This window comes from Choloepus didactylus, chromosome 6 (assembly GCF_015220235.1).
Source record: "Choloepus didactylus isolate mChoDid1 chromosome 6, mChoDid1.pri, whole genome shotgun sequence".
Classification (NCBI taxonomy): Eukaryota; Metazoa; Chordata; class Mammalia; order Pilosa; family Megalonychidae; genus Choloepus; species Choloepus didactylus.
Window position 1 is genome coordinate 15946753 of NC_051312.1, and position 17146 is coordinate 15963898.

At 37.5% G+C, this 17146-nt stretch overlaps 1 protein-coding gene across 1 annotated transcript in view; it reads left to right on the forward strand.

Annotated features, from left to right (window-relative positions):
* PATL1 (PAT1 homolog 1, processing body mRNA decay factor) overlaps positions 1 to 14773 on the forward strand; it is a 32336-nt gene extending 17563 nt beyond the window's left edge. The window contains exons 12-19 of the mRNA XM_037839329.1: positions 216 to 313; positions 883 to 942; positions 1969 to 2117; positions 3575 to 3734; positions 10245 to 10400; positions 12423 to 12514; positions 12604 to 12753; positions 13062 to 14773. Coding sequence (XP_037695257.1) covers positions 216 to 313; positions 883 to 942; positions 1969 to 2117; positions 3575 to 3734; positions 10245 to 10400; positions 12423 to 12514; positions 12604 to 12753; positions 13062 to 13083 — 887 coding nt within the window. The 3' untranslated portion in view covers positions 13084 to 14773. The remainder of the gene's footprint in view (positions 1 to 215; positions 314 to 882; positions 943 to 1968; positions 2118 to 3574; positions 3735 to 10244; positions 10401 to 12422; positions 12515 to 12603; positions 12754 to 13061) is intronic.
* Positions 14774 to 17146: the final 2373 nt, after the last annotated feature.

A 17146-nucleotide genomic window follows, 5' to 3' on the forward strand; every position in this document is an offset into this window, starting at 1 on the left:
CCCTAAAATATATCAGGGGAAAGACTTTAGAGTTTTTATTATAACAAAAAAAAGGAGGAAGGATACATTGTAATAAAAGACTGCTTTAGATAATGCACAGAATTTTATAATAAATTGGTAGACTGTGGGTAAAGAGTAGAGAATGTAAAGATCTTCTTTGAAAATTGCCTGCAGTGTTGAGTTTTTATTTTCCTGGAACTTTTTTGTCCTTGCAGTGCAGTTTGAGGGCTCTTTGGGGAAGCTTACCGTCTCTAGTGTGAATAATCCCCGAAAAATGATTGATGCTGTTGTGACATCTCGGAGTGAGGATGATGTAAGTGATAGCCAAATTCTGTGCTTAAGAAAGTCTAGGTCATCACCACTTCTTTTGGGATTGTTGTGGAGTGGGATCGGGGATGATAGAATTGTTTGTGGTCTGACCTGGAGCTTCCTACCTGGTATGTCCTGGCATTCTGGTACTGGCATTTCCACAGATGTACTGAGATGTTGATACCCTTATCTCTTAGGCAGCCAGGTGGTTGGAGTCCTCGGACTGGGTAACTCTGGCCTCAGACAGCATCATCTGTTTACTCCAGTTTGCTGTTTTAAAAACTTACCATTTTCTCTGTGCTTTAAGATTTTCCTGGGATAGTGTCATCCTTTACTACGTTCTTTGATTACCTTTTGCCTGTGTATGAATTTAGTTTAATAGTTGGTATGTGGGTTAATTCAGTCATCTTTCTGGCCTTTGTCCACATTAGTGTTTTAGTCAAGAGTCTCTTCTCAAAGTATTGCTGGAAATGAACATACAGATGCACACACAGTAAATTATTTTTGACAGTGGTAAAGAGTTCACAATGGATAGGCTTGGTTTTTTTTTTTTTTAATTTTTGTTTTTTTTAGGAGACAAAAGAAAAGCAGGTTCGGGACAAGAGAAGAAAAACCCTTGTCATAATTGAGAAAGTAAGTTTTAGGATTTGTTGCTATGTTTAGTTTCAAATAAGGAACCACCAAATGTATATGTGCCCAAGGGGTGGAAGAGTGAGCAAGCAGTCAGTGTTCTGTGATTTTAAGTAAGAAATATATTCCTGTTTAGTGCCTATTGTGTACCAGAGCATTCTAGTAAGAATTAAGGTATACCTCACCTATGTTATCATGGAAAGAACACTGCACTTAAAGTTAGAAGTACTGGGTCTTTGTCCAGGATGTTCAGTTAATAGCTATGTATCTTTGGTAAGATCACTTTCTGAGCCTAGTAAAATGAGAAGAAAATTTATAAGATTGTGACTATAATTAATTAAATAATTTAGTTAGTTCACAGATATTTGCTGGGTACTGTGCTTGGTGCTAAGAAAAATGAAGTAATATATGTGCTAGTGGTTTGTGAAGTGTAAACACCTTGTTACAAGGCCATGGAGCATAATGGTTAAGAGCACAGACTCTGGTACCAGGCTGCAAATCATGTCTCTTCTATTTCTAACTGAGTTCGTGCCTTGGGGCAAGTTATTTAACTTTTATGCTGTCCTCAGTTTCTTCAACTGTAAAAATGGTATGAAAATAGTTCTTTCTCACTGGGTTGGGGTGAGTATTCAGGATGACTACATGCAAAGTGCTTCAAATAGTGCCTGTAAATAGTGCCAGTAAAGTTAACTATTACTAGCAGTTTTATAAATATAAGGCATTACTTGTGGCAGTGATTCAGCTTGTTTTTTAAATATAGTACTATTGTTTCTTCCAGAAAACTTGAAGCATGTGTTCATTTTACTATCACTACCTTCTGAATTAGAAATCAAGGAGGGACTAAAAATGGTGTTGGAAGACATCTTTCATTATGATTCTGGATCTAAAAGAATGTTTTTTTTTCTCTCAATCTTATTATAATGAATGTTCACTCTTTTATCTTTATCTGGTTTTCCTAACTGTGAAGTTGTTTATCTAATACTCTGATCCTGACTGAGCATGCTATGGCCTGCTCTGTATCTCACTTAGACATACAGTTTACTCCTTGATGTGGAGGATTATGAAAGGCGTTATCTCCTAAGTCTAGAAGAAGAGAGACCTGCTCTGATGGATGAAAGAAAGCACAAAATTTGTAGCATGTATGACAACTTACGGGGAATACTGCCTGGACAAGAGAGGTAAGAATTGTGCATTCTGAAGGAAGCAGGAGACCAGCTGGACTCCTTCCTCTGTCAAGCTGAGCTTTACACACTTCTGCCTTTTTTGAATATTGTAAGCTCCGAGTATCCTTTTGGCCTGACCCAAATGCCACTTCACATAAAACATTTCATAATCCTTCCAAACCAGGAAAAAGAAATCTCTTTATCCTGAATAACTATAGTATTCATTTTTCAACAATACATATTCAGTATCTTCTATGAATTGTGCTAGGTGCTAGAAATACAATGGGGAACATTAATGGGGTTTCTGTCTTTGAGTTTACAGATTGTACCTGGCTTTTGACTACTAGCATGTTCAACCATGTAATCTTTTATGTATGTTCTTTCCTACTAGATGGAAAGTACTTAAAGAAGTAAACATTTATACTTCCCTTGGGGTTTCCATAGAATACTCATATGCTATGGAAACAAGTCAGTCTTCCGTTGGAGACTAAGCTCTTTTTAAAGGCAGTGTTGTTTTTTTCCTCTGTTTCTCTGTTGTCTCTCTCCCACCCAATATCTGGAACAGATAGTTTAAATTGACAGACTATCAGTTTATAGGAGAAACAGTTTATAGGACAAGTGGTAAATGTTCTATAAATCACAGACAATTATTTATTGACTACAAGGAGATTATTTCTCCTAATAACTCTTTCCTTTTGTCCATTCAAGAGAACTTCTTTTATGCATGATCTGTAAATCCATAACTTCTCTAATAAAAAAAAAAGAGAGGAGTTGCTTATTCTTCTAAATCAGGACATACACAGGCAAAGCATAAGAAGAAGCACCTTCTTTTCAACTAGTCTTTACTGGAGTTGGACTGACAAGAGGTGATTGGTTGAGTAAATATAGTTTACCTATGGATTGGAATACTGTGCAACCATTAAAACATATAGTTTGAAGTGTGTTTATTGACATGGGAAAGTGCTAACAATAAGTTGTTGAGTGAATGAAATCAAGTTACAAAGCCAAATGAATTCTATGAGCCCATTTTTTTTTTTTTTAATGAAAGAGAAGTATATATAATACATAGCAAAAATATTCTTCCCAAAATGATAATGCTAATAAAATTATCTCTGGGATTATAAATCTTTATTTTTGCTTATATATATTTTTCAGGTTTTGCTAGCCAACCTTGTGTGATTTGTGTAATTACTTGAAAGTTAATAAAGGAAATTGATGCATATAGTTCCACCAAGTTTTTTAACCTACAGTTTGTGAAATGATATTCTATATTTATGAAACTTGAAAAATGACCTTTTATTTGATTGAGAGCTGAAGAAGTAATCCTGACCGTTTTTTTGTAGTACAGGTAATTGTAGAGTGAAAACAAATGCAGTATATTCACTCACTGATATCTTAAGAGATAAAAACAATAATAAGGGTTTCTTATGATTTTCTTGCTAGCCTAAGTTGACAATTTTATTCCCCTGCAGGCCAAGCGATGACCACTTTGTACAGATCATGTGTATCCGAAAAGGGAAGAGAATGGTTGCCCGTATTCTTCCTTTCCTCTCCACAGAGCAAGCAGCTGACATTCTCATGACAACAGCCAGGAACCTCCCTTTCCTTATCAAGAAGGACGCACAAGATGAGGTGATCTTCCTTGCAGGACAACTTTCCTTTTGGTCTTCCTAGTTGATAAAATTTCTAGAATCCAAACTGTTTTTCCTCTCTCTCCTCCCTTTTCTGTTGCTTTATCGAACCTTTGGCAGCATGGTTTGATTATTTAAAGCAAAACTTTACTTTAGGTCTTGTTTTTAATCCCACTTTTTGATTGAGCAGACCAAGTAAATTAAACATGAGGAAAGCAAGAATCCATCCTACTTCACATAATTGTGATGGTGTTACTGTGTGATCTGTATCAATGTTTATCAGAATTGCATGGAAAGCACATAATCAGCCTTTTCCCGAACATGCTGAATCTGAATTCACAGAGAAAGGATCCCGGGTTTTGTATCTTTAACAAGGTCCCAGCTAAATCTGATGCTCACTGAAGGTGGAAAACTTCTGGTCTTGGTTACTTTACTGGATATAAAGTATCATTTACTAGGCTGTTATCAGTAGCTTCACAGTAGCCTGTAAAATTTGTTGAATGTTGTCCTACAGGAATCAGGCCAGTGCTTTTAGATATTTTTATCATGCTCTAAACTAAGCTGGAACTTGAAACATGATTATCAAGTTTATAAGTTAACTCTTGGTTAGAGTTGCTCTTTGCTTTCCGCTGTCATAGGACTTGAAAAATCAGCAAAATTTAGAATAGTCTTGGGAAATTCAAAGCAAGAAGTTGATAATAGGAGAAAGGGGTAGTATTAATGAGTGTGAGCCTCAGAATAATGAAAACTGGGGAATGAACCTGAGAATTATAGTAGACTACTAGTTGAGTAATAACCATTTGTTATTAGTCCCCAGAATACATATGATGCCAGGATACCTTGTAAGTGGTAGGACACGAAAGAGTTGGAAATTATTTCTTCTGTAGACCCTTTAAGTTTTAGGATCTGTGGAAGAAATGAATGAGGAATTTAGGTCTCCTCATTGGAAAAAGTAAAGTGGGATGAGACAAGTACATTTTTAAAAGATTCAAAAAATGAAAAATGGGTTGGAGGAAACTTTAAAGATGTAAGATTTGTCCTAGAAAATAGAAGACTAGATAAAAGTGTGACAGCTATCTTAGAGCATGTAAATTATTGCAGGCAGTGATGCGGTTGCTGACTAATAATCATCTCAGAAGAATTTTTCAATGGAAACAAGTTTGCAAGAGCATCATTCACTTGGCAAATATTTGTTAAACACTCATATGTACCATGCACTGTCTTAGGTGCTGGTACCTAGTTCTAGGGGCTAGGAATACAAAGATGCCTACTTTTGAGGAGTTGACTTGCTAGTGAAGAAAACTTTGTTAAGTGCAGGGAGGAAGTTCTTAGCTATATGTGTAAAGAGTAATAGACCATTTCCTTGAAGTAGTGGCTGGTTCCAAGACTAAGGCGTGAAATGTACAGTATAATCTTAGAATAACTTGTGCCAGAAAGCAAGAAAATTAAAAGATTACTAGAGTACTGTCTCAGGGAGGCAGAAATCAACCTGAAAGGGCTACTGTTGTCCAAAAATTGGATAATTTGCATCAAAAAGAAAAATTACTCCAGTGGATTGAAACGTATCAAATATATTTAGTTTAACTGAGTAACGATGATAGAAAAAAAATATTGATTACCTTCGGAGATTGCTAGGCCATCAAGTCATTTTTCTGAAAATTGGTATATAAAACAAAGAATCAAGCATTTATCCTGCCTTTCCATTACAAACCAAATTTCATGGTAACCAGAGAGTTGATGATATAAACTTTTTTATAAAGCATTCCAACTATAAGTGCAAAAAAGAATGATAAAATTAGAAAATCACCATTTTGCAACCCCTAATGGAAAATCAGTCAGTCATTCAGTCCAGAAAGTGGTCATTAATGGCTGCTAAGGGTAAGTTGATGATCTTTGCAGTGGATAGAGCAGGCTGATAACACCTGAACCCACTTGATCACTCTTTTTTTTTTTTTTTTTAATTATTAAATTCAGTTTTATTGAAATACATTCACACACCATACAATCATCCATGATATACAATCCACTGTCCACAGTATGATAACATAGTTATGCGTTCATCACCACAGTCTATCTCTGAACATTTTCCTTACATCAGAAAGAACCAGAACAAGAATAAAAAATAAAAGTGAATAAAGAACACCCAAATCATCTCCCCATCCCGTCCCGTTTGTCCTTTAGTTTTTATCCCCATTCCTCCACTCATCCATACACTAGATAAAGGGGGTGTGATCCACAAGGTCTTCACAATCACACTGTCACCCCTTGTAATCTACATTATTATATAATTGTCTTCAGGAGTCCAGACTGCTGGGTTGGAGTTTGGTAGTTTCAGGTATTTAGTTCTAGCTATTCCAATACATTAAAGCTTAAGAGGTGTTATCTATATAGTGCATAAGAATGTCCACCATAGTGACCTCTCAACTCCATTTGGGATCTCAGCCACTGAAACTATTTCATCTCATTTTGCATCCCCCTTTTGGTCAAGAAGATACTCTCAGTCCCATGATGCCAGGTCCACATTCATCCCCGGGAGTCATACTCTGCGTTTCCAGGGAGATTTACACCCCTGGGAGTCGGGTCCCACGTAGGTGGGAGGGCAGCGAGTTCACCTGTCGAAATGGCTCAGTTAGAGAGAGAGAGGGCCACATCTGAGCAACAAAGAGGTACTCAGGGGGAGACTCCTAGGGACCATTACATACAACTTTAGACTCTCCTTTGTGGTAATGAGCTTCATAAGGGCAAGTCCCATGCTCGAGGGCTCAGCACATGAAACCGCCAGTCCCAATGTTTGTGACAACATCAACACCAGTCCAGGTGAGGATGTCCAACACATCCACACCTTCTCCCAGATCCTCGGGGCTGGGGAGGGGGAGGCTGTAAATATATTTTTTATTATCTGTCCAAATTACTCTGGGATGTGTCACTATTTCACTCCAGCCTATACTAACCTACCGTATCTCACTTCCTATTCAAAGTTCCATGCAATTGTGGTGTTTGAACAAATCAACTGTAGAGTTGTACCATTTAGAAAATTTAGACCCTGTACCAAATAGATATCTATTCCCTTGGTCTCATATGAAAGTTGAAGTTTTAAAACACAATCAGTTTCAACCTTTACCCTTTGGCCTGGCTTGCCCTGGTCTTAACCAGACCTGCTTCATTCATATCACTAATTGAAGTCTGGGCTCTTTTTCCGCTTTTTTTTTTTTTTTTTTTTTTTTTTTTGACAGTGGCTGTATGCACTAATACTGACATTCATATCTGCCGAGCTCTAGCTCTGAGTTTCCGGTGTCTCAGAGATATGCATTGTTCCAGAGACCAATCAGGTTATACGCTAGGGGATCAGCATCTCAAAGTTTAGAGATTGGCCTTACAATTCAGGGATAGAGTTAACTGCTGTAAGAGCTTACAATCTAGGGACTATTACAGTTATTGTGTCCACGTTAGGCTATGTTCTAAGATTCAATTCTGAGTTTACACATTGTAGTTAGTCCATATTGGTGAGGCATCATCCCTCTCACCATGTTTTCTCCAACACTTTTACTCCTATATATATTTTTTCCTACAATTTTATAGAGTTATGTTCACATACCATACATTTATCCACAGTGTACAATCAGTTGTTCATGGTATCATCATAAAGTTGTACATTTATCACCACAATCAGCACTTGAACATACTGATTACTACAAGAAAAATTGTTTTTTGTTTTTTTTTTAGCAATAAGAAGAAATGATAAAAAGAAAAATAACATGTCATACAATACAATATGCTACTAAGGACAGCAAATAACACAACTACCAAGAATCCCATATTACTCCCCTATATCCCCGTCTCATATACATTTAGCATTGGCATATTGCCTTTGTTACATCTAATGGAGGTATATTACAATGTTACTGTTGACCATAGACTCCAGTTTGCTTTGATTATGTTTTTTTCCTGAATACCATCCCTTTTTCAAATTTCTACATGGTTGACATTCATTTGCTTTCCCACATGCAAAAACATTTTTATATTTGAATATTTAGTAACCATCATTGGCCACTCCAGTTTTTGCCATGTTATACAGTCCCAGTCTTTATCATCTATCTTTACTTCTGGTGTCATACATTCTCCTATCCCACCTCTTTCAGCTTTACTCAGACATCTTTGTTCAGTGTACTTACAATACCGTGCTACCATCACACAGTATTATGCTATCTATTTCTGGATCTATGCAATCAATCCTAAACATTCTGTAGTCCTTCAGCATCAAATGGCTGATCTCTGCCCTCTTACTATCTCCTGGTCACCTGTGTTGTCAGCTTTTAACTCCCAAAGTTTGTTCATTAATGTCTGTTGATATTAGTGAGACCATACAGAATCTGTCCTTTTGTTTCTGGCTAACTTCACTCAACATAATGTCCTCAAGGTTCATCCACATTATTACATGATCCATGTCTTTGTTCTGTCTTACAGCTGCATAATATTCCATCATGTGTATATACCACAGTTTGTTTATCCACTCGTCCTTTGATGGACATTTGGGCTGTTTCCGTCTCTTGGCAATTGTGAATAATGCTGCAATAAACATTGGTTTACAAATGTCTGTTTGTGTCGTAAGTTTCAGTTCCTCTGAGTATATACCCAGCAATGGAATAGCTGGGTCATATGGCAAATCTATATTTAGCTTTCTGAGGAACCTCCATACTGTCTTCCAGAGTGGTTGCACCATTCTACATTCCCACCAACAATGAATAAGTGTGCCTCTTTCTCCACATCCTCTCCAGCACTTGTCATTTTCTTGTTTTTTTGGATAATGGCCATTCTGGTAGGTGTGAGATGATATCTCATTGTGGTTTTGATTTGCATTTCCTTAATAGCCAGTGAGGTTGAGCATTTTTTCATATGCTTTTGAGCCATTTGTATTTCCTCTTCAGAAAAATGTCTGTTCATGTCTTTTGCCCATTTTTTAATTGGATTGTTTGTCTTTCTGTTAAACCCACTTGATCACTCTTAACACTAGGAGTGAAACAACCAGACCCTCTGGTGTGATGCAATAGAAAGCTCAAAGTTCTATCCATGGAGTTTTCTTATCTCCCTCCCCCTCAGAAATTGAACCTGAATCTAATCAAATGTCTAAGTTTCTGTTTATGGGGAAAATGGGACAGAAGAACCTATTAAGTGACACCACAGAGATGCAGTTAGCCAGATCCAAACTATGAGCAGATGACCCAGTTTGAACAAATGGCATGATAAAAGGGGACAGGCAGTGACAAAGGACCTGTTACAGATTTTTAAACCCTTACCAACTAAATGCAACACGTGGATCTTGTTTGAACCACAATTAGAACAAATCAGCTGCTGCCAAAAGATATTCTTGAGACAACTGGAGAAATTTGAACTTAAAGTAGATATAAGATGATATTAAGGAATTGTTGTTAATCATATTTTGAGAGCTTTTTGTTTTTTAAAGTCTTTTCTGTTAGAGATACAAGCTGAGGGATTTATGGATGAAATGATAGGATGTGGGAGAGCCATAGATTTAATAAAATTGGCTAAATGTTGATAATTTGAAGATTGTTGAAGTTGGGTGATGGGTTCATGGGCTTCATTTTACTGTTCTCGGTACTTTAGTGTATGTTTTAAAATGCCCATAAGAAAACTTTCTTTAGAGTAGTAAACCACAAAAAGTGATCTACTTTCCATTCTTGGATGCCATTTATAGTAAAACCAACAGTTATTTTTTTATACCATGGGTGTTGAGTTCCTAGTAGCATGCTTGATTTCCTTTCATGTGTTATAACCTAGTTATATTGGTGACTCTGTAATTTTAACTTTACAGTTTGGGCCACATGGCAAAAAGAAATGAATAATTAGAAAGGTAGAATTCAAGAATCTTGGGTTCTGGTTCTAGCTATTAGTTAAGTAACTGAATACATAACATAGCTTCTCTAAAAATCTGTAAAAATTGAATAATAACTTCTCCATTTCCTTGTTGAGTTTTTATGAAGATAAAACAATAACAATTAAGTCTTGAAATACTTCTTGGTAATTCTTTAACACTCTAAACTTATCTCTGAATACTGATAACATTGAATTTGCCAATTTTCTCTTGTCTTCCCTATTATACTTTAGATTCCTGAGGATCTGTGTCCTGTTTACCATTTGCTTTTAGCCCACAATGCCTGGCACACTGTGGACATTTAAATATTTCTGAAATGAGTTAAAATATTGATGTTTTATTGTCAGTCTTGCTGTGTATTTGAGAAGTAATTTGACACCCTTGTTTCACACAAGTCATGATGTTTCCAGGAAAATTGAGATGAAACTGTCCCCAGTAGATACCTCAGAATCCATTGTTAAGACTTTAATAGTATCTGCTAAACCTATTGTACTTTTTTGTTAATCTTCCTCGGGTGATTACAGCTGAGCATACTTCCACTCATGCCCTCAGTTGGAGGGTAGTTAATGTTTTATGAAGTAGCAGTTGCCAAGATGTAATGATTTTATTTATTTTTTGTAGGTGCTGCCATGCTTAATGAGTCCCTTCTCTCTCCTCGTCTATCATCTTCCATCAGTGACTGTCACCAGCCTTCTGCAACAGTTAATAAACCTACCTCAGAGTGCAGCTGCACCAGCACCCTCTAATCCTCACCTCACTGCTGTGCTCCAGAACAAGGTGGTCTTTCCCTTTTATGTCCCTGAAAGTTGTGAGACTTCATTACAGATTATATTTAATGGCTGCAACAGCTGTAGTAACTTGTAAAAAAAAAAAAAAAAAGGCTTTTTTTTAGTCAGGAATTGCATTAAGATCCTAGTTAAGAGACTAGAAATAACTGTGATCGTAGCAAAATAGAATTTTATGTATATCATTTGAAATAAATCTGTTATTAGTGGCTCCACAGTGTGATCAGGGATCCAAGACTGTTTCAGTTTTTCTTCTCTGCCATTCTTAGCAGGGGCTTCCTTGCTTATGATCCCTCATTGTCCAAGATGGTTGTGGAATTTGAGGCTACTCTTTACATCAGGAAGAGGAGTCAGAGCAGAGGGCTAAAGGTGTGGGTTAGCTGTCCATCCTCTTTATTTGGAGCTTTTCCAGAAGTTCTGGCCAACAACTGCTACTTAATCCCAACTGCCAGGACTTGGTCATCTGCCAGTGCATAACTGCAGGGAGGTTGGAAAATGTCTTTTACCATGCACCTTTGCCACCTCAAGTAAAATCTGAGTTCTGATCATGAGGCATATTTGGTAAGCAATTTAGTGATCTCTACTATAAGACTATAAATAGTAGGATAGTAGAATCTCTCATTTCATATTTCCTTTATAGCAGGTTAAAGATCCAGAGACTACTAGGGGAAGCATAGTATAAAGGGAAGAACAGATTAGCTTTCAGTCCTTGTCTGCCACTCTCTAGCTTTGTGACCCTGGTTAAATTATTTCACTTTGCTGAGCCACGGTTTACTGATTGTAAAGTGGAGGTAATGATGTCAACGTCACAGAATTGTGATACTTAAATGAGATGCATCTGGGAATGATTCGGTATCATACCTGGTATGTAGTAGACACTCATTAAGTGCCATTCTGTGTTCAGTAGAGATGAAAAAGTAGTCTCAAGGCCTCTTCCTCCCTTACACCTGAAAACCTGCCCAAATGTGACTCTGGAGGGCATTATATCAAAGGCTGAAAGAGATGACAGTGCCTCCTGTAATGTAAGGTGGGGTTTTGGAGTGATCTGTCATGTGCCTTTCATATTTGGTCTTGTAATTTTAATTTTGGTAAAATCAGTAGAAAATCATGAACTCAGATAAGATTATATAGCCCAGTGCTTTTTTCTGACAGTGGCAAAAAGGGAAATTTTTTGGAAAGGCAAGGTTATCCTCTATGAACTGAACTCGGAAAGGTGGGACCAAATCCCAAAACATCCTCCAGCTTCCATTTGTGGTCCATTATAACTATGATTCATACATTAAACCAGCGTTGCTTGTCCCTATTTGTATTTTCATTCTATGCCTCTTTAAGACTATGTTTCCTGCTTTTACTATCCATTGAATAAAACAAAATTGTGTATATTTCAAGCTTTAAAGCATGTTACTAGATTCTAATCATCTAGGTATGGTGAATATATCTGTTTATCCTTTGTCTTTATTTTTCAGACTGCCATTAACATCCTGTCTAAACCTTTATATTTCCAGATAGAAATGCTTTTTAAGGAGATTCTCTCTTTATACCCTGGTCATTTCAGTTACCCCTTCTTTACACATTTTCCTACAGTTCTTAGTACCTTTTCTTAATTCAAAATATCTTACTCTGTTTTTTCTTACTTTTCCATGAACTTTACTTTTTTGTATCAAAGTTTGTTTTCATTAGACTTTCCCTTTTAATCCACTTTTGTGTCCATAAATAGGAGAAAAGCTAAGTCTCACATTGTGACAAAGAAAAATGATCTTTTCATCTCAGTTTAGGGTGGGAAGAAGCAGAGTAGGACCCAGTGATGTTGCATTTACATTGGCTGTGCCTAGTCGCTGCTGTACCCAAAAGAAAGCCGAGAGAAAGACAGCTCAGTTCATGGCTTGCTGGTCCTCGCCTGATTTCACAGAAAAGCACAGCATGGGGTCATTTTGATTTTGTGCTGTTCACCATATAGTAGCAGGGGAGGATTAGTTGCAGTATTGAGTTTGATTCCCTCTGTCCCCTCTTGTAGTTTGGCCTGTCACTGCTCCTCGTCATCCTGAGCCGTGGGGAAGACCTACAGAGTTCAGACCCTTCTACGGAATCAACACAAAACAAACAGTGGTCAGTCTGGGCTGTTTTTTCTTTTAAATTCATTTAGTTAATCTTTTCACTCTTTTTCTCATATTATGGTTATGGGTTTTTCCTATCAGGACGGAGGTGATGTTCATGGCAACCCGAGAACTCCTCCGGATTCCCCAAGCAGCCCTGGCCAAACCAATCTCCATACCCACAAACCTAGTATCCCTCTTCTCTCGCTATGTTGACCGACAGAAACTGAATTTGCTGGAGACGAAACTGCAGTAAGTTTGAAACAGAATTTCACATCTCACTAAAGTTAGCACTTGAGAAGTTATGATAAGGTGGGTGGGGATAAAACTGAATTTGGTGGAAGAGATTGAAGACTTTTACCAAATATCTGAATATCTACTAGATATGAAACACTGTACTGGGTGTAGTAGTGCCCTCCTAGAAGTTGACTAAATGCCAAGGGTAGAGAGATTTCTTGTGTTTTGAGAATTCTTAGAAGAATGGAACTTGAATGCAAAAGATAACCTTCTCTTTGGACTCATTTATACAAAGTTTCCTTTCTCTTTTTCTTTACCCTTAGGCTAGTTCAGGGGATACGATAAAAGATCTCCATGTGTGTCCTGTACCTCCTTTTGGCTGCCACCTGCACTGTTGCCATCACCATTGGAGTGTTTTAATGAGGGAGGGAAGGTAGCTTATTTCCCAAAGGAAAGTTTTGTGGGATCGATTCCTGTTTACAGGGATTGTCTCTAAATGCCAGGTATTTCCCCACTGCTCTGTGAAATTTGGCTGGGTGATACTTCTGCTCGTTTCTTACCTTCTATGTTACAATTCTGCATGCCCTGCTTTTACTCAGTCTTTCTCAATTTTGCGTTTTCTTTGCCCTAAAGACACAAATATAATCTTTCCCTTTATTCCACCACCACTACTCCAGCTCAGAGTAGATCATAGCCTGCCAAAGGATTCCTTCCCTTATCCTATTGACGTCTTTTTTCATTGCCCTATATTAGTTGTGACTGTAGGGGAGCCAGTTAAGTAGAACTCAATATATGTACACACACACACACACACACTCTCATGTGCACGCCCCTTATACATGCATTTATATGGTCCCGAGATGGTCCTTAAAGAACAAGATTTGGATTGAAAAATATTTAATTGACACATCCCTCCTCTAAACACAAACCAGCTGATTTAGTCTGTTTCTGTTCCATCTTGTAATTTTGATGGGTTCTACTTATTTTATTCTAAATACAGGGTATACAGCATATTTAATAAAATCAGAACTCTTAATTGGCTGATGCCCAGCTATAAGCCAAGAAGTCCTTATTCTCATCCCTACCTTTATCTCCTTTGTTTCTGTCCACCTCAGTGGAAACAGCCCACGGTAAAGCCTCTTCTTCTCTGTTACAACTACAGTGTACTTGAGCTCATCCCCTCAAGTGCATGCAAGGTTACCCAGGATGATCCTAATTTATAGCCTGCTTCCACAGTGTAGCTTTTTGCACACTCCCCCTGTCTTCCTGAAACTACTTCAGTAAGCCGTGCTTTTACTTCTCTCTTCCCCATTTTCGTTTGGTGTCATGGGTAGAAACGTCCAGATGTAACCATGAAAGCTAAATTTGGCCTGCTTTGCTCCTCATTTCCTCCATACCATGAGCAGAATTGTTGTCCTTGCTTCTCTGTCTCACCCACGTCCCATTGCCAGGCAGCCAGGGGCCTGGGTTTGAGCCCTAGCAGGACAGCCCACCATGATCGTTTTCACTTGCCCCTCTCCTATTCACCAATCAGCCAGGATAAGAGGTTTTGATCCCTAGTGATTACAGCCCTCAAAAAAATTAAATCTGAATTAATTTTACATGACCATCCTGATTTACTTTCTGCTGTTCTCTCTCACCTTTTGGAATGTAGTGGGGAGGACAGGTTATGATATTTAAAGAGAATAAACATTTTGCACATACATGTATTGTACAACAGTAAACTCCTCCGTTATAACCAGCTGTCTTTGTTTTCCATTCTCTCTCCATCTCCATTTCTTCCTATTCTGTAGCCCCAGGCTCCACCAGCCTCCCCAGTGACATTACCACGTAGCTTCCCTCTACCATACCTACTGACTGTTTCCACTCGGCGCCTTTCCTAACTTCCCTTCACAACTGATCAAGTGAATACTTGATTATTTCTTCTTTCTGTGCTTTATCTTTTTTGTTTGGTTCTAATTAATGAAAATAAAAGTTTCTAAATTTACATTTTTATAGGGTATTGTAAATAAAAACAAATTGTATACTTGAAAAATGTGTGCCTGCATTTCTTTCTTGGAACTTCTGAACTTGATTTTTAATGTGTATCTAACATATTTAGGTAGACTGACAAACCTTGTGGTGTTGGGGATATCTCTACTTAACTGTTTTTGCCTTCTTTATTTTGTTGTAAAGGAGACAAAGATCTTATGTTCACATTATTAACTTTCTTTAAGAAACTGAGAATACTTTCAGTCCCCATGCACTTTCCCCCTCCCCATTTTAACTACAAAACAGAATTTATAAATTTTCGTAGATACACTACATTTCATCTTTTCCATCTCATCTGTCTGTAGGCTTATGTCAGTCTTTGCCCTGAGACTTCATGTACCCCAGTTTGGCATTTAGCTCCCGTTATGGTTATATTTCTTTAATTGTTACCTGCCTCTCACCAGTTCATCTGCTGAAAGGAAATGGGAAATTCATATGTTAATTATTTCAGACTAGAGTAGCATTTCTACTCTTAAAATACTCAATATATAAGATACAGCAAACAAGTAAAAATCTGCAGGAAAAAAGTTAAAAATGGTAAGGGGGAAGGGAGATAATTTAACATTATTTGGCGACTATACACCTAAAGCTTATTTTTCTTCATCAGAGGACAGGATCTTCCTTAAGGTTAAATAGCTTGCTTGAAGTGGGACAGCTGACTAACAGAACAGGGGACTCATACAGAATATTATTAATGCTGTGAGGAAGTAAAATCATCTGGGAATTTATTCTTAGCTCTTATGTGAAAGAACACAAGGTCTCACTCATTAGATAGTTCTGCTTTGTTTACTGGGTGTGCCTTTAGAGTCAGTATCTTAAAATCACTTAATAGCATTGTTTCACCTTCCTTCTTGCATCAGAGGCACAGTTGTGAATAGATTGCAGGTCTCAAGACACTGTCTGTTTTGTTTTTTACTTTGCAAATGTTGTCATTATTCAACCTCACTCTCCAAGCTCTCCAGCTTAGCCAGTTTCATTTTCCAAGGCAGTATTAACCTAAATCAGACTTGAAATCTGGAAAACATGTAGAAGAAGGGAACTAGGTAAACACTGATGTGTGTACTTTGCCAGTTGTGAATAGAAAAATCTCTTAAATTTGTTTAGATTTTGTACCAATCTAAAGAACCCAAGAGAAATCTATGTACAACCTGCAAAAGGAAAGTATCTCAAATTCCACCCTCCATAAAAACCACTAACAGTTTAGTACATTGTCTTTCAAGTGACTTTTCTATGCATATACATACATAGGTGTAGATAGAATTATAGGTGTTTTTACCTTTTTTCTCTTAGTATATCGTGAACATCTTCCTAATTCATCATATGACGAACTACCCTGTTCTTTTTAATGGTTTATATAGTGTTCCACTGTGAGCTATTGAGCCATAATTTGTTTAACCATTCCCCTATTGATAGGATTTGATCTTCAGATACTTTTTCGTCAGTCACCATTATTCATCTAACAATAAACAAATGTTAAAACCACAATATCACTTTACATTTCTATAGCTACTTTATAGTGCACACACAAAAAAACTCATTTTCTAGTTTGATCTTCTCTATAACCTTTTGAAATAAAATGGGCAACTATAATAGTACCCATTTTGTAATGAAACTGTAGATAGGCAAAACTGCCCAGATGAATTTAAACCTTACATTCTAAGCTCCACGTCTAGTGGCCTGGTGGCAAGGCTCCTATTCCTAGCCCTATTGCAGATTAGAGCAGCTGAACAGGTGGGCACCCTTAAAGACATCTACAAACTCCTAATTGGATTTTACTGCCTTCACTTACAAGAGGCAAATTAAGCTACTGCCTCTCGGTAATGTCAAAAAAAGGAGCAATTCAATTGTAATTGTTGGGACTAATTGTAATATGTAAGCATCGGAGTTACAGGAAGGCAGCTGGGAGGCATCTACAGGATGTCCTTTTCATTTAAACATTTTGGAAACGAGGAAAAACTTGCATCCACCCTTCCCGCTTCCCATTTGAAGTGAACTTTTTCAGATTCATTTGCGATGATTTGGCATTTGAATTCACTGCATTAATATGTGAACTCCACAAATGAAGGAACAGTATATGTCTTGTTCACAGGGTGGTCGTCTAGCAAGCACCCAATAGTATCCTATTTGTGAAAGGTGTATTGTTGGGGATTGATCATGTCCTCCTCAAAAACCATGTTTAGGTTCCAGCTGCTGGTCCTGTGAGTGTGAACCCATTTGTAAGTAGGAACTTTGAGGGTGTTATTGGTTAAGCTGTGCCCAGTGTGGGCTTTAATCCAATATGGCTGAAATCCTTATAAGCAAAGGTAATTGGACACAAAAGGAGAAGCCACAGGGAGCCGCCAGAAGCCAGTAGTCAACAGAACCCAGAAGAAAAAGG